Source organism: Vespa mandarinia, chromosome 18, assembly GCF_050613455.1.
Source record: "Vespa mandarinia isolate Hongniang chromosome 18, ASM5061345v1, whole genome shotgun sequence".
Taxonomy (NCBI): domain Eukaryota; kingdom Metazoa; phylum Arthropoda; class Insecta; order Hymenoptera; family Vespidae; genus Vespa; species Vespa mandarinia.
This window is the reverse complement of record NC_140827.1, coordinates 3,604,691-3,629,488: the sequence shown is the minus strand read 5'-3', so window position 1 is coordinate 3,629,488 and position 24,798 is coordinate 3,604,691. Positions and strand designations below refer to the sequence as shown.

Here is a 24,798-nt window from a genome sequence, read left to right as displayed (position 1 = left end):
TTCTTTAACACTTAGATTCACCATTGATTTTCTCGTATAACCAACGACGAATTCCTTCGAGCGAATCTTCCAGCATCTAACCATCTAGTTTCAAGCTAGATCAAAGAGATTAATTGATCCTCTCTATCTTGAGCCATTCTAGAAAGCTCTCTTCTTCTCTCCCTCTCTCTCTCTCTCTCTCTCTCTCACTTTCATATCGATCGATGTCCTCGAAGACAAAGAAGAGAAATTCCGTTACGTTTCTCAGCGTTTCTCTCTAACTACTGATTTATAGGCAAGGGGTTAGTTGATGAGGGTATAGGGGGTTGGTGGGTTGGGTTGATTCGTTTTTTGAAAGGAACTTTGGTATGACGGTCGTTAGAGAAAAATCGTCTTCGTTTCTACCACACGTTAAAAATCGATTCTTTAATATACGTATATACATACCATATACATATACAACATTTCATCGTAAAGGAATATAGAACGACGATGAGTAGGAGCGGTGTTGGTCGTGGATAGGAGCGGGACAATGGCGGGGGAGGACGTATAAAAAATAGATCAAGTTTTTTCATCGTAAATATTTATTCGTTTGGAAAGTATACTCGTGTCGGGTGATTTTTTTGCTCGCTTGCGGAATGAGGTCGTCGATTTTTGTTCGTTAAAATCGCACCAACAAGAGAGTTTTTTTTTCTTCTGTTTTTTTTTCTCTTTTCTTTTCTTTTCTTTTCTTTTGTCAGCGGACAAAAATTGCATAGATATTTACATATGTATGTATACAGAATACGTACGTACGTACATATTCTTCATCGAGAAACGATCGAATTCATAACGAAATAAACGCTCGTTTTAACCTGGCCCAGTGCAGAGGCCCATCCTCCTATGAATAATTAGCTAGGCGGCATATACGCGTGCTCGCGCAATTAGCCTGGTATTCGCTGAATTAATCACGAGCAATAACGTGAACTTAATTATGCAACCACTTAGAATATTAAACGTTAAGGTCGTCGGCTTGACGTTTGCAAAATATTTTTAGATAACTTCCATTTTATGTAATATATGTATATATATATATATATCATTCTATATATATCATCAACTATAGATCATTCATCTTTTTAAAGATTATTTTATCATCAAGTAAGAGAAAAAGAGAGAGAAATAGGTGGGGGGGGGGAGAAGCGAGGGAGTTATTCGCGAGAACAGACAGCTGGTAGTTATATAAATCATTTTGGAAAAAAAGAGAAGAAAAAAAATACGTTCCTGTAAATACAATAACGTCAGTATTTTCACGCTACACGATCTTATAAGCTCATAGGGATAACAATTGCGTCGTTTATGAGCTGGAAGAAGAAGAAAAAGATTAAGTGAGAGACAAGGAGGAAGAGAAAGAGAGAGAGAGAGAGAGAGAGAGAGGAAAAGAGAAAAGGGAATTACATCGAGGATACTGAATGATTAATTCTTCGAGCTTTTACCATTATGTCTTTGTTTAGAGCTTGTTTCTTTTCTTTATTTTTTCTTTGCTAACAATCGTAAATATTTATGTGTCTTTTTGTCTCTATTTCTATCGCACATACACATGTGCAATTTCAGACGAGATTGTTAATAAGAAATACGCAAGCGATATTTTCTTCTTTTTAAAATGCAGGAGATTTAAGATAAATATTATGCGTTTCACCGGCGAAGAAGTTGGTGTTGGAATTAAACGATAAATTTGACACCGTTATAAGCACTTCACGAGAGATTATTGCCAGCTCGCCGAGCAAGAGAACATTTCTATTTGTCACGAGGGTTATATGATATATTTTCCTTCTACCCTCTTCCACCCTTCCTCGTGTAAATTAGTTTTTTGCGTGCAAGGGATTAGAGATTAGATAAAAGTTAACGACTGCGGAACTTGCGTGTCGTCGATCGTAAAATAATCTTTGCTCCGGTCCTGTTATGACTTAGCTTCATTAATATTGTTATTATAATTATTAGCACTGTTCATTGAACGCGTTATCGTACGAGGGTAACTTTAATTTTACCACTTTTATCTTATATGTATATATAATATATTCCTCGATTCGTAGAAGGCTTACCTTTCTCTTTCTTTGTTATTCTTAAAAACTTTCTTGATAATAAGAGGAGTTTGAGGGAAGGCTGATGTAGTAGGATTCGTGATCGTTGAAATAAACCACTCTCGTTTGAATTATATCCGAGCAACGACTGACTAATTGGCCGTGGGTTATGCGAATCGAGATAATTCGTGGCTTTGGTAGAAAAGCTAATTATGCTGGCAGTTTGTTCCTCCAGTTGGCTTTGATATTTTTCGACTTGAAAATAAAATAAAACAAAGTTAGACTTCGTGCGTCTACGTTTATACATTATTCAACGACTCCTTTTCTTTCGACTCTAAGACGAGAAAGTAATCCTTATCGTAAAGTTGACCGATCGAGAGACAAGGAAATGCTGAAATGTGCACTGTAGAGAGGAAGTTTACTGATAGTAGTGAAGAGAGTATACGAGATCGTTGTAAAAAGCTAAGAAACTCTCTCTCTCTCTCTCTCTCTCTCTCTCTCTCTCTCTCTCTTTCTTTCTCCTTACACGAAGACTTTTCGTGATGTATTCACGTTACTGCCATTGTAATAAAATTTTTCTTTTTATTTATCCTTCAACGACGAGTTATAAAATAAATGGAGATATCAGAATACTGCATTTAGGATGAAAAGAATTTTTCTTTCTCACGAATTGATTTGAATAATATTGAAAAATTAAACTAAGTAATATCTATAATCAATTATTATGAAACTCTCAGTTTACGATTATATATCATTGATTTACCAATGATTCATATATTACAATATAACGTACATGAAGTCCGTACATATTGATCATACAGATATATCTGTACAATCGTTTCTATATATATATATATATATATGTATATGTATATATGATGGATGAATATTTAAAAATATAATGGAACATTATGAGCTTTTAATTTAACGCGCGAGTTTCTATATAAAATGCTTATTGTAAAACTTTAATATAAAAAAAAACGTAACGTTTCAATTTTTTTTTGTCTTTTTTTTCGTCCTTTTTTTTTGTTTCTTCCTTTTTTGTTTTCTTTTCTTTTCGTTTTTAATCACGTAAAAAAAAACTTATGTATGCAATGTCGTTCCAGTTTCTTCGTACACGCTGCGTTAACTCTTTTAATAAATATGCAATTATTCTCAACATTAATTAAAATTTGCAGAAACGTATGAAAATTTTGTTTGGCGTCTACGAAAGCGTGAAATACGAAATGGGTACAATAATTATTTTCTTTATTTTCCAACGAGAACGTTTTCTTCGTAGCTCCTCAATTCATGCAGCTATATTTCACCCAATGAAACAACGTATCGCAATTTTGTTATAAATGATCAGAAAATTGGAAAACAAACGAAAGAAAACGACGTACGGAAATATAATTAAAAACAACGTCACGTTTGACAGGTCAACGATGGAAGAAAAATTTGTCGAGTGATCGAAATGATTTTTTCAATTCGATAGAAATCTAATGGTACAAATTACGAGTACGAGTTTAAGTTTTATCGTCCAATTGTGGAGAAAAAATTTATTATTTGGCGTATGGCGCGGAAAAATATTAAAAGGAAAGCTAGAAAGCTCCTCTCAAAACACGTAAGAAGAAAATGGCAGAAGACGAAGCCGATGAAAATAGCCGCTCTTATCGTATCAGCGATACAAGATCTTCGAGAGACTAAAGGATCTACATCTAAGAAGATTATAGCTTATATTAGAAGTTCTTCTAATTTGCCTGAAAAACGTGTTAAGAGACAGGTTAATCGTTATCAAATTTAATAATTTTTTATAGTTACTTCTTTTTAAACTCACTTAATGATCTGAAATATCATTAGAATTTTATCATTATAAAAAAAAAAGAGAAAAAGAAAAATAATAATTTTAAAAGTACATACTAGATATTCAATCGATATCACTTACGCTAGTAGAAGATTTCTTATCGATTTGAATTATTCTAAAAAAAGAAAACTTCTTATCTCTCTGTACGATACTTATCGTAATATATGTCGTTCACACAAAATACACACGCACACACGCATACAGGTAAAGGCGGCATTAAGACGTGGCGTAGAATATGGAATTCTACGAAGATATCGAGGACACTATTTTCTGCCTATCGGCAACGAGGTGGATCGAGCGAATCGAATAGCAGTTAGATTTGCCAGACTGCCATCGCCTCGGAGACCATCCGCAAAATCGAGAAACGTTGGCCTTCGCAAAACGCCAGCCACGAGGGATCGTAAGAAAGGGCGGGGACGATCCGCTAACAGAAGTGGAAATAGCGTTGCCGAGGGCAAAAGCCCAAGAAAGTCACGTTCCCTTCCCTTCTCAACGGCAACGACGGCGACGAGCTTCGTGGGAATACAGGAAGCCGACGACATTTCTGTCGAATAAGACGATTCGAGACGTCGATAAGGGCTTTTCTAAACTTGCAGATTGTTGTACTTACATTTCGTAAACGTTACTTATAAACTCGTATTTTCTTGTCCAAATCGAACTTTAAAAAAAAAAAAAAAAAGAACAAAAAGAAACTTGTTTTCCTCGACATACTTTATATATACATACACACATGTATATGTGTATGTATATGTATATATAAAGGAAAAATCAATTTCTCTTTTCTGAATGGCTCGATCGTTTTGATAGAAGCAGCCACTTCAATATCTATCGGCTCTATCGGCTCTTTTTCTATTATAACTAAGTATCGATCGCTAGCATCGGCTTTCATCCTTCTCCACGTTCGGCACGTAACCGTGGAATTAAGGCGAAATGAGAGACGAGCTTTTTTCGTAAATTGCACCGACGGAGGAGACGCAAACTCCTCGCCTGCCATTTATTAAAGTTAGAGAAGGCACGGTTCTTCCTCCTTCGGCCCGATAAACTTAATAGCTTCCAAAATTTACGGGGTTTGGCAAACGCTCCGAGAAAACTTCCCTACGACGGCTTTTCTTTTCTTTTCTTTTCTTTTCTTTTTTTTTTTCTTTTTTCCTTTTCTTTTCTTCTCTTTTCTATTCTCTTCTCCTCCCATCTTCTTTTGTGTTTCTTTTTTCTGTATTTTTTTATTTCTTCTTCTTCTTTTTTTTTTTTTTCATCTTACCCCAGCTAAAGTCTTTAACGTTTTTTTTTTGTTTTTATTTTGTTCTTTAATCTCTCACGTTGGTTAATTTTACAAATTGATTTTACAAATCGATCGTAAAATATCTTTTAGTTTAGTAAAGAATGAAGGTAACAAATGTCGTGAATTTTTCTTTCCTTTCTTTTCTTTTTCTTTTTTTTTTTTTTTTATTATTGTTAAAATATCTTTATTTGTTATATTTTTAATGAAAGCGCAATGGTACGGTTTATAAAAACGAATTTCGAAATATTCAAGGAATCCCACACGGATTTTATTCAACTCACTGGTAGCCGATCTATAATCTCTGAAAACATGGTCGTGTGATGAACAACGTGGATGCGGAGGACAATTCGAATCCGTTTAAATGGTAATTCAAAAAGCTAGTTGCCATCTAGAGAGAGAGAGAGAGAGAGAGAGTGAAGGAGAGAGAGAAAGGATCCCTTCATCGTCCACTCCATTGATTTTCTCTCATATTTTCTCTCTCTTTTTTTGTTGAAGAGGTCTCGTGCGAATTCATTTATGCAATCGATCTAAAAGCATGATAGATTTGATAGAATCCTTCAAAGTTTCTTTTTAACTTTTCACACGTTAGAGAAATAGAATTTTATTGATGTACAGAAACGTAACGCATGGGAACTATTAGTTGGTTCCAGTGTGAAACGTGCTGAATGGCGATTCGCATTAGTCTTTGTTTTCTACTAGCTATCGAGCAAAAGAAGTACCTCGGAGAATAGCATGCGTCAGATGCGAACGTAGAGATTAATGGCTGGATTTATCATGGTACTCTCGGGAGGAGAGGAGAGGTGGGGAGTATGCTTTTTGTATTTTTATTTCGCGCTTCATCTTTAGGGAGGAATAAAAGTTTTCGACATTTCTCTCGTAAGAAAGACCTATAGGATCTTACGAGGCATATTTCATAGATAATAAACGATTAAAATCTATGATAATATTATATATATATATATATATATAATGATTAACATATTAATCAAACGAAAGAAAGTTAATCGAATAGAGTATAATTTGACACTATTAGTAAAGTAATATTCGTTGTAGGAGAAGTAATCATAGAGATTATAGACTTTAAATAGGTAGGAGATAAACGTAGAACGACGCTGGCTTTCGAGTTCCCGGAAAGCTTTGTGGCTTTTGGAATTGTAACGACGTGGCTTGTAACGAGCGATATAGTCCTAACGCGATACCATTCTACGGTTACATGAGCACGAGTGAGGATCGCTCTGGTACAACTCGCTAAGCCAATCCTGTAGGAGCCAATGCCATTTATTCGCGGATGTATGTACTTTAATAGGAAGCTTACGAAATTGTTGTTAATTTCGTTTGATAGAGAATGAGGAAGGAGGAAGGAAGAACGATATCGATCGAAATTGTTAATAAAGAAAATAGCAGTAGATAGTAGATTCCGTAGATTAAGTCATTTCCGTGAGAGTTGAACATGATTCTGCTGTTTCAACTATCTCAAATGTGCAATGATAGAAATATAGCATGTGTTCGTTGGAGTGCGACAGATACGTAGATAGATAGGTAGAGATAAAGATAGAGATAGAAACAGATAGATAGAGAGAGGGAAGAGATGTGGTAAATGGCATTAGTTGAAGTTCCACAGAGCTTCGTGGTTCTAGAACTGCAACCGTGCAGCTCCGACTGAATGATGCAATCCCTGCCTCCCCTGTTTTCCTCTCTCTCACTCTCTCTCTCTCTCTCTCTCTCTCTCTCTCTCTCTCTCTCTCTCTCTCTTCCTCTTTCTAATGCATGTGTTAGAGAAACCGTTGTCTCGTACTCGAGCTAGGATGTTGGAATGGGAACGGCAGTCGTGTTTGACCGCAAAGGTATACGATGCTAGTCTTGAATGCAGCTCGTTGCACTCGCGATTGGCCGAATTAATCGATTCCTCGTGAAAACGTGTCGGCCGATCGGCTGAGAGGTGCTACCAGAGGCAAAGAGACATTTGTGTCTGCGTTCTCGTGATACTCTTGACGAGAATTCGACTAACGGATTGTTCTTGTTACTAACATTGTCAAGATCGAAAGAGATCAACGAGTCTTTTCAGCCGAGCAAGATCTAGATTAGTTCAGATTCGATCGAATTGTTTCATAAAATGTAGATATTTACTTTCAATTTAACGAGACTCCGTACGAACAAATCTTTTTCCCTAAGAAATTTTCAATCATCAATTACGATCGATACTTTAATTTTCAATTTATTATTTTTCTTCTTCTTATTTCCATCTTAGAAATTCATCGAGGAAGTATTTAAAATCTAGAAATTTTGGGGTTGTTTCTAGGCTAACTATGACTAGGTCGAAAACAAGTAAAATGTAAAAAAAGTCAAATGAGAAAAAAAGAAAAGAGAAAGAAAGAAAGAAAGAAAGAAAGAAATAAAGACAGAAGCGCATAGAAAAGTAGAACAAGAAAGAAAGAGGGAGAGAGAGAGAGGGAGAGAGGGAGAGAGAGAAATAGAAAAAGAGGGTGTAGAGGATAGTTTGGTAGGAAGGGAAGAGGAAACATATTCTCTCGAGCCAACCACTTACAACCACCCTCCAACTCTCTGACCACCAACGACTATGTTCGAGCTCGGAGCGCTGGTTAGCACTATCCACCTGCATTATTCTTATTTGTTCTCTTTTCTGTTCCTTCTTCCTCTCTCTTTCTCTCCTCCCCTCTCTCTTTGCATAATTGTGGGCGAACACGGAAGTAAGTAGTAGGTACTCGCTAAAAAAAAAAAAAAAAAAAAAAAATACATGTCGTACAACGTTGAAGAATATACTGAAATAGAAATGAGAAATAGTATTCCATTGAGACATATAATAATGAGAAATGTATGTTTAATTGAAACGATTGTTTATATTAAAAATATTTAATTACTTATGGATATTAAAAGTCATTCAATTTGATGTAGTATCATCTGAACAATCTGTGCGGTGTTTATTCTTTTTTTTTTTTTTTCTTTTTTTTTTCCTTTCTTTTTAATCCCTCTATACTATAGATGTATGTTATACGTGTTAGTTAGAACACTTGGACAGGGAGAGCTTGGAAATGGGGAAGTCTGCTCCCTAAATTCTCTTAAGCTCGTTGAGTGAAAAAGGAAAGCCCAAGGAAAGAACTCCCTGATTTATTAATACCCTCTCGGTTTTCACACATTCGTACCTCTTCGGAGCTTCTATATAATTACGCTCGCTCACACACATACACATATTTAAGGGAGACTCTCCTTAAAGATAGTTCTTTATTTATCTAACCAAAATTAGGATGGTTAATTAATTTATTCATTCTTCGTTCTTCCCATTTTAAAATTAAGTGTGTATATCATTTCGTTTTTTCACATCAAATATCCCTTCCCTAAATATTTGTATGATTCATTCAAGCTTTTTAATGTTATACTATGAATTATTTCTTTAACCTTGGCGGACGTTTTATCGACCCTAAATAATGATACGTCGATAAAGCACATAACCTTTTTTACTTGAAACGATCGAAAGTGGGGAAATAAGTTTCATAACTTTCACAATAAAATCGAATAAAGTGCCAATGGATTTTAATGTCTTTTGAGGACATGAGCTTGTTGGTTAGATCGATATCGAATAAAAGTGTTCTTTTTTTTTTCTTTTCTTTTATCTTCTTCCTCCTTTTCTTTCTATTTCTTTTTGTCGGAAACTTAGTGATATAACTTTTTCTAAAATGGTCACGTAATTTCCATTGGCAAATCACATTTGTCAGTCCTTCTTTTTTCACTAAGTTTCTCTATCTTTCTTTCCCCCCCCCCACCCCCTTTCTCTCTGTGTCTCTGTCTTTTACTCGTATACAGCATTCCTAAACAGACTAAGGTATTTCCTTTCTCCTCTTCACCACCGGAATGTAATAACTTTGGCGTGACGGTGGTCGTAGCGACAAATAAAACGTTGGATGCTGTCTTCAAATCGACTTTCCGCCATTTCCCATCATGATAAGATGCCGAATATCGAGCGAAAAATTTTGAAGAGAGATGAAACAACACTTTTCATACTTTCTCTCTCTCTTTCTCTCTCTCCCTCTCTTTGTTTCTTCGTATTAAGTGTCAAATAAAAAGGAGATTTTTTCGTTCCTTTTTTTCTACATTTGAAACGCATCATCATTTATTAATTCTCTTCTTTAACAACGTATGTATTCCAGCCGTCCATCTTGCTTGGCACGTTGAAGCGATCTTTTTAAACTTTCCAGAAGTTCCGTATTTCTTTTCACTTGGCGTGCTGGCCTCCAACTTGATGGAGGGAAAAAGATAAAACGTGAAAAATAAAAAGAAGTCTTGTAAATGGTGAGAGAGGAAGGAAGAAGAAAAAGAATATGAAGAAGAAGAAGAAGAAGAAGAAGAAGAAGAAGAAGAAGAAGAAGAAGAAGAAGAAGAAGAAGAAGAAGAAGAAGAGGAAGAGAAGGAGGATGAGAAGGAGGAGGAAGAGGAGGAGGAGAAAAAAGAAAGAAGTTATAGAAGACTCGAGGGAAAGGAGTAGTAGTTCCGGAAGTTAGTAAAGTCACGGTGGGTTGTTCTTTGAAAACCGGAAAACCTCCAAATCATTATCGACGTTTCTTGATAAAAGGAATATTTAATTGCTTGTTTCTTATCATTCTTTGTTTTTTTTTCTTTTTTTTCTCTTTCTCTCTCTGTCCTTTTCGTCATTAAGTTGTGACGTGACAAAATTAGATAGATCTTTTAATTATTTATCGCGTAAGTAGTATACATTTAATTACTTATGCAATTATTTCTTATATATATTATTGTATATTACGTATCGTAGTATATTAGGTATTTAAAAAATATTGATTTGTATTTTTTTTTTTTTTTTTTTTTTTTTTTGATAATGTATTGCATCGTACGTAGAATTTACATAGATATAATGTAATGACGTATGATAAATGTGTAAATCTATATAGAGTATCTCTGTCGTCAGTTGCCAACCGTGCATCTTCTCGTATCGGTGAAACGCGTATTTCAACGTGTCCAGTGTTAGACAATCCGGAGAACGCGGAAATCTAGGGTGATGAAGGGTGATGTATGGTCTATGCCAGAGAATGATGGAGCGGAAGTCACGCGTATGGCATCCGTCAACGATCCAGATATCTCTCTTCTTGTTTCCCCCCTCCCTCTCTCCCTCCCTCTCTCTATTTCTCTCTCTGCTTGTCTGTCTGTCTATCTGTCTGTTTGTCTGTCTGTTTTGTTCTCGTATTATACGTGGCTTATTAACCATTACCGTACAATGTTATCCGTTGCCAGTATCCATTACAGGATTATTTGATTAATTAGTGGAAATCGACGTTACCGATAAAAGATTATTTCTGAAATGTAATTAATTTAATTAGCGACCGGTGATGGTGATGATGAGAAGGGGGGAGGGTGAGTTAGGGAAAAAAAGGAACGATATATATTTTCGTGCTCGTATGGTTTAATTGGTATAAATCATTAAATTATTCGATCGAATGTAACGAACGTGTTTTAACTTTGTTAGTTATCCCAACTAACGAGAATAATGATATAACTGTGGTTACCATGAACGATTTATTAAATAATTATTGAAATAATTAATGAAATTTATTTGCACGCGTTTAAGCTATTGGGTATGGCGAATCGAAATATTCAGGAAGAGAGATCACGTAGTCTGTTCGTATCATAAAAATCTTTTTCCCCTCTTAACGCCTATCTCTAGCTTTCTCTTTCTCTTGTTGGGGGGATGACGAATCGCGTTATGGAAACGAAACTGCAGCGAAGTACGAACGTTTCGGCTGTTCGTTTATGCAAATTGCCACTTAAAACAAGGCCGGAGGAAAATCGTTTGGTGGTTTTCACCTCGTTCGCTCAGTGTAAAATACATAACGAGAGAGAGAGAGAGAGCGAGAGAGAAAGAGAGAATGGAGGAGGGAAGGGAGCAAAAAAGGATGAAGGAAAGGGAAGAGAAGAAAAAGTAGTAGAAGAGCTTATAGTTTGGAAATGGCGAAACGAAGCAGCACTAAAAATTCGCTTTGAAATACGTACATACATACGTATAGGTAGATACAGTTTTTACATGAATGCATAAAAGCATTCTTTAGAAACATTGTGTCAGCAATGCTCTTCTTTTCATATTTATAGCAAGTCCTTATCAGTCGATGCCGTATCGTAAATTATTTTCTAACATTTAGATTGTCGATTGAGAAAACCCTTATGCCTTTGTTCACTTTACTTCTCTCTCTCTCTCTCTCTCTCTCTCTCTCTCTCTTTCTGTTGATATCGGTATCAGCAAATGGGCAATATAAAAATGTTGTTAACGAAGTTAACAATCTTCTCTCTTTTGTTCTATTTTCTTTGAAAATAAAATAGACGATAGAACGTTGATTTCATGTTGAAATATAAAAATAGATTATTTTTTTGTTTGTTTTTTTAAGCGATAGATATATTTTTAATTCTTTTCGATAGTTCGTGGCTTTTCACTGATGCAATTGGTACGATATTTTTCGTATATGTCGATATGGAGGGAATAAAAATCGCAGCTTTGAAAATACATTACGATTCGAAACGTGGAAATGGACGAATATTTGCAACGATTTTGTTGACAGTAATATTATAAGATTATAATTAATGTGCCAGCTTTGAGGATATATGTTACATTATTTTTATGGAAAATATTTTATATTTCTTTACGTTTATTTCATAGGGACATTTCTTTATTGGAGAATTTTATTGATGATATTACATATGTTAACTCAATTTCTCTCTCTTTCTTTCTTTTCTTCTCTTTTTAAAGTCTGAATTTCGCAAACATATAAATATCAGATCGAACTTCAGCGATTCTTCGTGGAATATAACGAACGTTATCTCTCTCTTAGTATATTCTCTAACGACGTCTGAAGATATATCGAACAAGTCGAAACGAAGTTTTCCGACATTGTTTTTCACGAAGAAAAACGCGTCTCATATATATATGTGTGTGTGTATATATTTATATGTATATATATATATATATATATATATATACTTATATCTATATATACATATATCTATATTTTTCTATCTTTGTCTAACGACTGCAACCACTCGCACTGTTGTTTCTGTTATTCTCAGTGTGCTTTTCGTTCCGTACATTCTCGTTGATATAATATACGATAGCTCTTCTCTACGATCTACCGGAGAACGAAAAAGAGAGAAAGAGAGAAAGAGATAGTCGAATGGATACACAGACTGAAAAGAGAAAAAAAGAGAGCGAAAGAGAGGGGGGGGGGGGAGAGAGAAAAGAGAAAAAAAGAGAGAGAGAGCATAGGTGAATTCCGCAAAATTGCAATTCCACTGGCGAAATGGAGTTTTGGTATTTTATCCGACGTATGCACGCGCGAATTCGAAGTGAGAATGTTCACGGGCTGCTCGGCCGTCCGTCATTTGAGTATGCCGGATATCCTGGAAAAATTTTGAATAACTGCCGTTAGCTATGGGGAAAAAGGATTTCCTTCTCTTGGCATGAGATGAAGGACATGCCGGAACTTCCAACTGGATTTTTTCTTTCCTTCATATATTTCTCTTTTCTCTTTCTCTTTCTTTTTCTTTTTCTTTTTTTTTCTCTTTCTTTTTCTTTTTTTTTTTTTATAGTCGTTATTTAAGAATATCCTCTATGAGGATAGTTCATAAAATGTAATACATGGTGAGACGTTTAAAAAATGAGAATACTGATGTATGATATATCAATATCTTCGTATAATCTAATTGTTTTATTTCATTATTTAATTACAAAAGTATTTAAAGGATGAGTCTTTTCCATTGAGGAAAATGTATCGTTTTCTTTTTTTCCCCATTCTTTTCCTCTTTCTTTCGCTATATAATTTTTGTGATCAATGCTCGTGTATCAAAGTCATTTCTAAAGGAACGACATATAACGCAGAGAGATGGAAAGAAAAAGAAAGAAAGAAAGAAAGAAAGAAAGAAAGAAAGAAAGAAAGAATGAAAGAATGAGAAGAATATAACGCGGTCCTTTCAACGATCATTCTTTTTTCTATCCCTTAGTCGTCTTAGTAACTCGGTCACTTGGCAATTTTGTTGAGTGGTCAGAACGACTTTCGCCTTGGAGGCTTAAGAGCTTTATCGTTCGCATTTTGCACCAAAAAAGAGAAAATTTCAAATTTCTCCCTTTTTCTCTCCCTCTCTTTCTCTTTCTAACTATTTCTTTTCTTTCTTTTTCCTTTCAAACGTGATTTTAACGCATCGAATTCACCAAGATAGAAAGTTGGAACGATAAACGACGCGTGGACCGATCGCCAAAGGAATTTAAAAGTGTAAGTGTAAAAATATCGACAATTTAACCGATAAAAGACGAGAGAGAGAGAGAGATTATTTCTATCGTTAGTGTTCTTAAAAAGCTCGAACGAAAGGTACGATTATGGTACGTGGTATTCTTTAACAATTTCGGATAACAAGCAAGAAAGTTTGTTCTTTGATCTCTAGGACGTTGGCGCCGAAGGCTAGTGCCTTGACGAAGGGAAAGAAAGTAAAAAAGAAAATAAGGATGGAAGGAAGGAAGAAAGGTGAAAAAGGAAAGAAGAAAGAAAGGGAGAGGAATGAATAAATAAAGAAAAAAAATGAGAAAAAAAAAATAAATAAAAAAAAAAAATAAAAAAACGTTTAACTCTGAGAAAGGAACTAAATAGAGATAGAGGGATAGAAGTGGAGGGTGAGAGGGAGGAAAGAGATAGGTCAGACTCGTAAGATTCTAGCCCTTATGTTAAGTTTATGAAGGGTACAGCTTGCAAGCATGAAAATGTCTAAAGAGGTAGAATAGCTTCGTTGGACCAAAGTGGAAGAACGTAGGAGAGAAAGGAAGAGAAAGAGAGAGAGAGAGAAAGGAGGAGATAGGAAGAAGGCTAAGCTCGTGTAAGCTGCCTGCGAAATTATGAGGGGGATAATGCCGGAGATCTGTTATGGCTGAAGATAGCCCCGGCGCCCAACTGGAATGTGGCGCGTGCCCCATTCCTTTTCCTTGCTTAAAATAAAAATGAGTACCCTCGTCCTATCCGTTTCCTTCTCCTCCTCCTCCTCCTCCTCCTCCTCCTCCTCCTCCTTCTCCTACTGCTCCTCCTTCTACCACTCCTTTATATCCTTCCCTTTTCTTCTCTATTCCTTCGTATGTTTCTTTTTGGATTACGCTATACCTTCCATAAACGGGAATGCTCAGCATCGTTAGAATCTGCCCTTTATCTCGAATGGATCTCTTTTATTTATCTCTTTCTCTTTCTTTTTCTTTTTTCTCTTTTTATCATCTCATTCCGAGAAAATATATATAAATCATAATTTGATTAAAATGCAAATTATTGTTTTATTATTAGTTTTTAACATTTTACAAAAAAAAAATTTGGAATGTAATTGAATGAACATTTATAATCTCTGAGTTAAACTCGTTGACACTGTTTCGTAGCTGTTAATATTAAAAATGAGAATGACAGGACAGTTTCGTTGTTTCGCATTGTATTGGAAAAAAAAAAAAAATTGTTGAAGAGAATGGAAATAGAAGAGGAAAAATCACAATTTTTCAACATGTTTCTCATGAAAATGAGATTTTGAAAATAGTTATTCGAAAGCAATTGCAGTGTAATGACAGGTGTGCAAACACGGTACCATTTTTTTTATTTTTCATGTGAATTTCGTGAGACTTTCGTACTTTTCTCTAGGGGTTGAACGGGGCACGACGGGCCAACCAACTATCAACGTACCTATATATTTCGAACATAGCGGCACCTTGCTGCAATAGCGTCATAAATTGCTTTCATTGTCCCGCGGTAACACGCTGCCACGATCGCGCGAATTTTCGTCTCTACCAACTCGAAATGTCGAATCTGTATATTCTCACTTTTTCTCTTTCTTAGAGATCAATGTGGTAGATATGCACAATACAAGTATAAAGAGTATTTCACAATATATCTTGTAAATTATTAACGACAGTAATGATATCCCTCAAATTCCGAAATATCATTTCTGTTTGGAGAGAAAGAAAAGAATTGAATTTTAAAAAGACATGAAAGTTTTTCAACGAAATATTTCAAACAAAATTTGTCTTCATTTAACAAGGTTTGTTTGATTGTAAAGAAATAAAAAAAAGAATTTAATAAGAGTTGAATTATAAGATAGACGATGGATCGAACCATCTAGGTATTATAATTATCTTCATTGACTATTGTGCATAAGAAAGTTCAGACTGCAAACTGCAGCAATTGGCAACTAAATAATAATAGTACCTACCATTCGACTAAGCTTTTCCACATTTTCGTACAAAAACGTTTTCCTACGTTTCATTCTAAGAATTGCCTCTGGTACAAGACGCGCTTGTCTCTAAGCTTAACTAACTTGAGTAATGACGTGTCGTTTAGCTAGTAGTATAGTTAGATAGTCGTAGTATAGCTAGATAACTATGTCTCTTTATGTTCAATATTGTACCAAAAAGATCAAGAAAAGTTTTGAAGTATAGGTAATGATCATTAGAAAATGATTCAGAGTCTAATGCAAATTCGATTTCTCTACTCTTTTCTTTTCTCTCTCTCTCTCTCTCTCTCTCTCTCTCTCTCTGTATCTATCTATCTCTATCTCTGTATCTGTTTCTGTCTCTTCTTACAACGAATTTGAAAGGGGTGAAAAGTGTGTTATGGTGAAACAGAGAGGAGAGAGAAAGGATAGCATCTGTTCCTGACGTCTCGTCAATACAAACCGAGGGTGTTGGAACAAGATGGATAAGTGCTTTGATAGAAAATGACAGAGAAAGTGATACACTTTTTCTTATAGTCATCGATAAGGGGAAAGAGAGAGAGAAACATCCCTTTTACATTGACAGCGAATTCGAAATCGTAGTCCTTTCATATTAGATCTAAGTTATCATGTGATTTATATGAAAACAATTTGACAGATCTTGGTAATTATAAAATGATTGCTACTCGTATAATTGATTGGTAATTGCCTTCCCTTTCTCTCTCTTTCACACATTTAAATACCCTCTTGTTCTAATTGCTTATTTCTCTATCGCACATATCGTTTAATTAGAGAAGATATGTATATATATATTTATATTTATATGTATATTTATATTTATATATATATTTATATTTATATTTATATTTATATTTATATCAAAAAGTTTCAATCTATCGTCGATATTTGATTTATTACGAGATATTTGTTTATCCCATTTTTCATGAATTTAAAAGGAGTTTCATAAATAGCTTCGATGACAGCGATTCGTTCTCAATATAGGAACATTTTGTTCCCTTTCTTTTTCTCTTTCCATCTCTCTATCCAATCAAGGCAATCGATTAGTATATGCGCGCACGTTGGTATCTCGTTTTCGTACTCTGTATGACACGTCCCATAAATTGTTATACTTTTCTCTCTCTTTCTTTCTCTTTTTCTCTTTCTCTCACTCTCTCTCTCTCTCTCTCTCTCTCTTTCGCTTTGCGTTTCGATGGGAAATTCAATTTTCTTCGTGACGAACGAGCGTGTTTCTCTCGCTGGACCCGAGCGCGTTCGTTCCACCATTCTCTTTCTCGAATCTTAGTTTTCTTTTTTCGCATCTTCATTTCCATCTCTTTTTTTATCTCTTTCTTTTTTTCTTTCTTTCGTTCTATTTTTCGAGAAAGCTAGAGACTGTAAACTGCAATAAAGGTGCTAAACCAAACGTCGATGAAACACTTGTTCGGTGTTATTACAAGCAACCATTTCCATTATCGTTTCACGAAGAATCGATGTAAATTCGTAATAACGTAACATCGTAGCTTTTTTCTCTCTTTCTCTTTCTCTCTGTTCCTTTAAATTAATTACTTATTCCGCGCATTCGCGGTCGTTAAAATTTGTCAAGGCAAATGTCTTCCCAATTTAAAAGTACAAAGTCTTTCGAGTTTAATTTCTCTTCTCTTCGTTGTCTATCGAAGAGATGTGTAAGAGCTTCTTTTAAAAGTTCGTAAAATAAACTTTCCTTTTGTTGTTCTCATTTAGTTAGTGTCTTGGTGAAAGGATAAAGGAAAGATTTGTCTCAGTTTAAATGGCCACCGAAATAAAGGCAGTTATCTTGGAAAATAATCTGTCTTATTGGATGATTCCATATTTTTCTTTCCCCTTTTATTTTATTTTTTTTTTATTCTTCAATCGTAATAAAATGATCCGTTTATGGGAACTTTTAATGAAACAGATTCCAAAGCTACGATTAGGATATCGTTATCGAACGTTTGGTTATAACATCACGTCGAGGATCATTTTTCATCGGACTTCTCGAGTTTTCATTTTCTTTTTCTTCTTTTTCTCTTTCATCGTTGAAATTGTTTTTTCGTCGATAATATCACATTTCTCACTCTCGCTCTCTCTCTCTCTCTCTCTCTCTTTATCTCTTTTTATTTTCTTTCACGATATCGTAATTCATATAAATTTCACGTAATCTTCGAATTCTTTTGAGAATACAAGAGACTTGGTATTTCTTTTATTTCTTTCTCCTGTTTTTTTTTTTTCTATCCTTTTCGATGAAAGATGTTAATAGAATATTTAAATTTATTCGATGTGTCTCATGTTAAAAGATCAAAGCTCGTTGATTGGTCAGTAAGCATGAGGACACGTGTGAAAGCTTTTGAGATATGTACAAAGGTACCTGTCGACGTGATGGCACCTAAGTAGTACACCGTAAGTGCTTCGTATGCGTCTAGCCGGTAGCTTTCATCGTTACTACTTGAAAGTCCGTGACTTGCATCGTAGTAATGACGACGACGAAGACGAAGACGAAGACGACGACGACGACGACGACGACGACGACGACGAAGACGGCGACTTTTTAACTATGGCTAACGGTTTCAAACTCGTAACGTTTAAACTTTCCACCACGGCAATTGCGAATTCTTCGTTATGGAAAGTTTTGCGGTTGGCTCCTATACCCCTGCGAAAGAATTCTTTTACCATTTTTTTTTTTATTTATAACAAGTAGAAAAATAACAACAACAGTAAAAAAGAAAAAAAAAATAAAAAAGGGAAAGAGAAAAAAGTTACTCTAGCTGGGGAAACTTTTCATCGGTGAAGGATAGACGGTGAATAATTAAAAAGTGGAATTATATCATTATAATAAGAAAAGATTCTGGAAAATTGCGTTGCCTTTTATTATAATACTTGAGAAATGGGAAAATATGTTTTTATATAATATTTAGTAATATTAATTCATTAAAGAAATAATATCAATGATATTTTTTTACTTTATAGTACGTCGTATATTATAATTCGATAAAATATTCGATGATTCCGAATACCGCGGGAAATCTTGTCTCGCTTCGATATCGATTTGGAGGGTGCCCCGACTCGATGATAAAACGACCATTTCTCTAGGATGTTTTTTTTTTCTTACTTGACCGAGCATTCGAACCCTCCTATAACATAGTTTCTGCTGAATAAGCTATGAGCGAAGTGAAATAATGACACACGAGAGAAGAGTAAGTCGAAAAGGCGATATCATTTTAGGCATGGTTCAATGTCTGATGATAAAAAATGGAATTCGCAGTGGAGGACTGGTGGTGACGAGTAAAGGAGAACAAAAAAAGAAGAAATTAAATTGAAAAATAGAAGATCATTGAGGTTTAACGAACTTGTAAAAAATTTCGTAATTTCTTTCTTAATCTTTTCTTTTGATAATTTATTCTTCCTTTTTCCTTTTCTTTTTTTGTCGAGACTAGAAAAAAAGTTAATCGACGACGTGTTCAATATTGATTTAATTAAACAATGAAAATAATAAGAGAACAATGAAATATTGTTTGTAGGATGAAAACAAAAAAGAATACACACGCACACAGGCACAAAACACAACGGGTAGACGAGAGTACGGCAAGAATCGTGAACGCGATTTGTTCGTTTGTTCGCTCCGGATAACCACGTTCTCGATTAATCGATCGTAGAGACATAAAAAAGCGAAGCAAGATTTTCCAATTTTCACAGAGAAATGGCCCGTGACAGGCGCGCTTCGCTCAACAAATTCGACGTTCACCCGTACAGAGTCTCCCCCTTTTCGTTGTACCAAAACGGGAGAAATGAGGAATGGCTAAACGAACGACTGTTCTATGTATTAATTTTTTCTTCCTTTTTGCTTCCTTTTCTTCCTTTCTTTCTTTCTTTCTTTCTTTGTATTTTTTTTTTCTTTTTTTAATAAAATGTGGACACAGAAATTTATATTCAAGTATACGCGCGTAATATTTGAAACGATTTATTGTATAAACGTGATAATCATTTAATACATTCTATATAGGTATATATATCCATATATTTAGATTTAAATAAAAAGGAAGAGAGAAAGAGAGGGTGGGAAGGGGAGAGGGTTAAAGAGAAGAGCTGACGTATGTGTCTGCATACTTAACTTTTTGCAAAATAAAATCTGTGCTACGTTCGGATCGGTTTTACATTTTTCAAGCTGATAATTTATCAATCTCAAGCATTCTCTCTTTCCTGTCCTCTCTCTCTCTCTCTCTCTCTCTCTTTCTCTCACTCTATCTTGTTGAAATTGACTACAAGAGAGAGAGAGGGGATGGAAAGAAGGAGAAGGAGATAGCTGAACTACGGTTACGTTCTCGTCGGAAAAATAATGAGCCTCTTTAAAGACCGAAAGTTTTCATTCTCACGACTCCTGAAAAATCGATTTTCACACTCTCCTCGTTTTATACGCATTTTAGTCATGCGCATGAACCAAAATATTATCGAGAAACGTCGGAGACTAATTTTTCTTTTTTTTTTTTTTCTTTTCTCCCTCCTCCAACAACCCCCATTTGAAACGATGAAAATGTTGCAATTAAGATCGATCATTTATAATTCAATTTTATTAGTCATTTCTGAGTTTTACAATATTTAATTAAATTTTGTTGGAACATTAATTATATCATACTAAAGTTATGATATTATTTATATAAAAAAAATATATATATATAGAGAGAGAGAGGTAGAGAGAGATAAAAAACTCAGAAGAAATTGAATGCAAAAAACGAATACAGAGGAAAAAAATGTTCCTAAAGTTAATAAAGGAAAAAGTACTGATGCAAACTTCCCGCATTGTTTAATTGTTTTATTATTCGTTATATAAACATAGTTTCGATGGGTTCGTTAAAAAAAAAAGGGGGAAAAAAAACAAAATAAAGGAACTAAAAAAAACAATATTATTCGATTCAAATAGGACAATCGACGTGACACGAGACGTATTTGATAAAGCAAGCGTACATACGTGGATCCATGTGTCCCTGCGACGAACGTGTTAATTTATAAAACGAGTTGTACGTACGAGCCGGATCGCGTTAATGGCTATTCGTAATTTGTATAAATTGCCGTTGAATTTATAAAGCTCGTTCGAAGTCCCACGTCAGCCAAACAGAAAAGGCAGTTTCGTTGGACCGGATTAACAATTTCCAAATCTTTCAAATAATTATTTATTTGCATCTTCTCTCTCTCTCTCTCTCAATATATATATATATATATATATATATATATATATATATATATATATATATCGTATCTTATTTTATCTCTTTATTTTTATTATTGTATTTTCTATGCACCTGGAACTCATCTTTGAAACGTTCGATCATATTTCATTCATGTCATCGAATGTGAGTATCGAGTTCCAGTAAAATCTAATCAATTTTCCGCTACGATCGAAGCGCTTAATTGGAATCCGAAAGTATTTCAGATACTTGTTCGAGAATAAAAGGAGAGATGGGCAGAGTTTATTTCGAGTAGGTAGAGGGAGAAAGAGAATAGGTTATATCGCGAATGTTGCTATTTAGTTTCGATCGTTTTACTCACCGCAATACTTCTATATGTTTTATATTCGAGTCATCTATCACATCGCTGAGTTTCTACGATTATTAATCTCCCTGAGATATATATATATATATATATATATATAAAATTTCTTTTGCTACTATTCAACTTTGTACGTACGTATGTATCTATGTATTTGTATATAGCGGCTACTCTTTCGATATATAGATACATATTTTTATTGAATAAAGTAATTTCGAAGGTTGTACAGGATGATCGTTAAAACACGAATAGAGAAAAATGTTGAAAAAAAAATGAAATAAAAAAAGAGAGAGAGGAGAAGAGAAGAATGGTTACATCGATACTCCAATTAAAATGCTTTAATCAAGCTTTTCGCGGATGACAATGTTTCATGTACACATATATATATATGTGCGTATGTATCTACTCTATGTTTGGATATTCGATACGACGTGCTGTTTAGAAAATTTCTTTTTTCGGGGCAAGGGGGTGGATAAATATAACCATGTTTCTTTTTCTCTTTAAATCGTAAGCAAATTAAGAATTATAAAGAGATTACGACGAATATATTTTATTTAAAAAAACTTTTAACGTTGTTTTTCAAAACTAAATGCGTCACGTATAATTGCAATTGAATTAATTTATTGCATAATTCCCCTTTATAATATACTATAATAATAATTATAGTATATTTTAATTAAATTAGACATAGCGATTAGTGTTTCTGGTACATGGGGGGAAAAAAAAGAGAAGAGAGAAAAAAGAGAAAAAAGAAAAAGTCAAAGCAGAGTTTCGAAAAGTGCATACGACCTGTACACGTTTGTCACGTCCCTGTCGTCGGGCACAGTGAAAATAGATTTTCCTAGTGCGGTTTTGCCGTCAATACGATTACGTTGCTGCCGCTATGTTGCTATTGCTGCGCACGTATTTAGCGACCCATGACGGATACGCGAACATTCGTGGTTGCTAATAAACACACGTCGTTTAATCATTTTGACGATCAATTAATCTTTTTTCTTTTTTTTTTCCTCCTCCCTTTTTTCTCCATTTTTCTTAACCAGAGAAAGAGAAAGAGAGAGAGAGAGAAAGAGAGAGAGTTTTCGCAATTAATTAATAATTAATTAATTAATTAATACACTTTGAATTATATCGAGGAGGTTGCGAATAATCAAGGGAAAAAAGTGTCATTAAAAAGTCTCGAGTAAAAGAAAAAAGAAAGGAAAAAAAAAAAAAAAAAAGAAAAAGAAAACTCATTCATTCTCAATCGACGAAGAAAAACGTTCCTTATTCTTCTTTAAGAGTTTCTAGTATTTTTGTCGAATCCTTTCTATAGGAATTCGATTTTCCAAGCAGGATCTCTTCTTTCTCTTTCTCAGTAAGTTTACTGAGAACACCATTATAGCATTGAAAGTAACGTTCCATAGTAAAACTATTCAAGTGAGAGTAGTTGTAGTGGTAGTAGTAGTAGTAGTAGTGGTAGTAGTAGTAGTAGTAGTAGTAATAGTTGGAAAGAGAGTGAAAGAGAGAGAGAGAAGTTCACCGTAGGTTAATTTCCGTAAGGATTACGAGGAAAAAGCGATCTCATCGCGGTGGATACCTTTCTCGATGGGTAAATCGATATAACCTTTTCGAGTCGTAGTCATGTACCTCTTTCCATCTCTCTCTTTCTCTCTTTCTCTCTTTCTCTTCCCAGAGAAGAAATCGTTGAAGGGTTTCTCGAGTAACGAGACTCTTCTCGAGATATTCTGAGCCTTTTTACGAGCGACAGTAACAAGTTACGAGCGTCGCCACACTTCCGGCACCCTTTTAAAATCGACTACGTAAACGAAGCACCACCCCCTCTCTTTCTCTCTTCCTTTGTCATTATTATCAGAAGGAAGAGACACGAGTGGAGTAATCCCGTTTTTGAATGGAGATAATTATTCGTATTTGTTGTCATCTGTTTAACGGCGTTTTCCAATTAAAGTGGGGAAAAAAAAAGTGATCTTTATAAAAGAAATTTACAAATTGTTGAAATATTTCCCATCGCACTCTTTCCTTAATAACTATACGTATGGTATACACAGGTCACGAATTTTCGGCCTTTCATAAATTCAATCACATTGAAATCTACGTGCGTTCTTCCTCTGTGTTTTCTCGTATATATGAGCATGCTCGTACGCGCAATTAAGGTGTTCGTTGGCGTGACGACAAATTAATCTAATTCAAATCCGAGCGTCACTCAATTTTCCTCGTGTCCAGTGAAGCGATTCTCTCCCCTCCCCTCCTCTCTCTCTCTTTCTCTTTCTCTCTCTCGCTATTTCTCGTTATGCTTTATAGTATCGCACGTGCGTTCGTCATCTACGTCCACCTGAAATCGAGAAATTATTTTGAATTCGTCTAATAACTTCCATCAAAATCCTGAACACGACACTCGTAACACGTGTAACGCTTCGTTCGTCATGGAATAAATAGTAATCTGTTTTTTTTTTTTTTTTTTTTTTTTTTTTTATACTCTGTCTTTTTATTTTTTTTTTTTTTCGTTTCATTAGATCGGATGATATTTCAAGATATTCAATAAAGATCTGTGACATTTAAACGCCAATGGAAATAATTTTCTTCTCGACTTTTCGTAGATATTCGAATTTAATTTCTCTAACTATGAAAGCCAGCTACCAGCTGTTAGTTTTGATCAGGAATAACTTTCTTAAGAGGGATGAAAATTTTAACGAAACCGCATCTAGTAATCACTTGGGTACCTACATACCTCCTCTGCATCTTCCTTTTACTTTATTTTAAACGTCGTGTAGTTTCTAACGTTAATATATCATCTAAAAGGCAAATCTCTTTCAACAATGATGTTATTTATCGTGTCGTTAATATATATTCACACGACGAATAAGTTCTTCCGTAAATAATTTTGAAAATAATATTCATAGTTTATTTTCATTTTGATTTTATTCATCTATTATTCATCAACATAATATTATTGTTATTATAATTATTATATTTATTATTATTATTTGTCATGGTTACGATCATGTTTAAAAAGTGATAGGAGAAATTAGGATGGTTAAAAGTATGCATTATGACAGCGAGTAATAGCTCGAGGGTATAACGTTGTAACCGAATAAGCCCGAACTGTCTGGCGCGTAATAAAATGGCACGTTGAGAAAACCAGAGACTGCTTTCAGAAGCTTCCATCGCTCGATTCCCAAGAGATCTTTCTTCTCCTCTCCTCCTTTCTCTTTTATTCTCTTCTCTCCTTCATCTTCTTCTTCTTCCAGCTTTTGTTGTTGTTACAACCGTAGCTGACGGTGCTACGGCTCATCTCTTTTCTTCAGTTTACAAATACACATGCATGCACGCACGCGTACCCTCGTTTTAACGTGCATGTAAATATATTGCTTTATCTTGTCATCATTCATTGAATAAAATTATATTTGTTGATTTTTCTTACTTATCATATTTTCCAATGTTTAATTTCAGCTATTTGTTTTCGTAGAGAAAGAGAGAGAGAAAGATAACAAAGAATTTTTAATATAAAATATATCTATATTAAATATGAATAATTAGTGGTCCTATGTACCTTATCAACTTACTTCGATAAAACTTAGTATTTTCTTTTGCAGATAAAGAACTTAAGTAAGATGTATTGTACTTCAGCATTCACGTGTTAATATTAAAACTTTCTGAACATTTTATTAAAATTTCAAACGAGTTGGAGCTTCGATGGAGATAATAGGAATTACTTAAAAATATATTCTTTCGTGCTTTTTTTCTTTCCTTTTTTTTTTCTCTCTAGCATCATCGTCTTTAATTATTTAATTTTGAAAGCATTATCGTGTTTAGCTTGCATTGATTTGTTCAAATTAAATAGAGTTCTT

The 24,798-nt window shown here is 34.5% G+C and overlaps 2 protein-coding genes across 3 annotated transcripts in view; both read left to right on the top strand.

The window, feature by feature from the left end:
• The window catches only part of LOC118445202 (uncharacterized), a 177,147-nt gene that overhangs the window by 27,753 nt on the left and 124,596 nt on the right, over positions 1-24,798 (top strand). The gene's annotated exons all lie outside the window — the stretch shown is intronic.
• On the top strand, positions 3,592-4,437 carry LOC118445278 (uncharacterized). Its single transcript, XM_035874475.1, has 2 exons — positions 3,592-3,801; positions 4,087-4,437. Exons 1-2 carry the CDS (start codon positions 3,592-3,594, stop codon positions 4,435-4,437), a joined length of 561 nt encoding a protein of 186 aa, XP_035730368.1.

What these genes read in the sequence shown, in the direction of transcription:
- LOC118445278 (XM_035874475.1), top strand. Translation starts at nt 3,592, where the DNA reads ATGGCGCGGAAAAATATTAAAAGGAAAGCTAGAAAGCTCCTCTCAAAA. An exon ending in AAAAACGTGTTAAGAGACAG is followed by an intron (nt 3,802 to 4,086) that starts GTTAATCGTTAT and finishes ACACGCATACAG; the next exon opens with GTAAAGGCGGCATTAAGACG.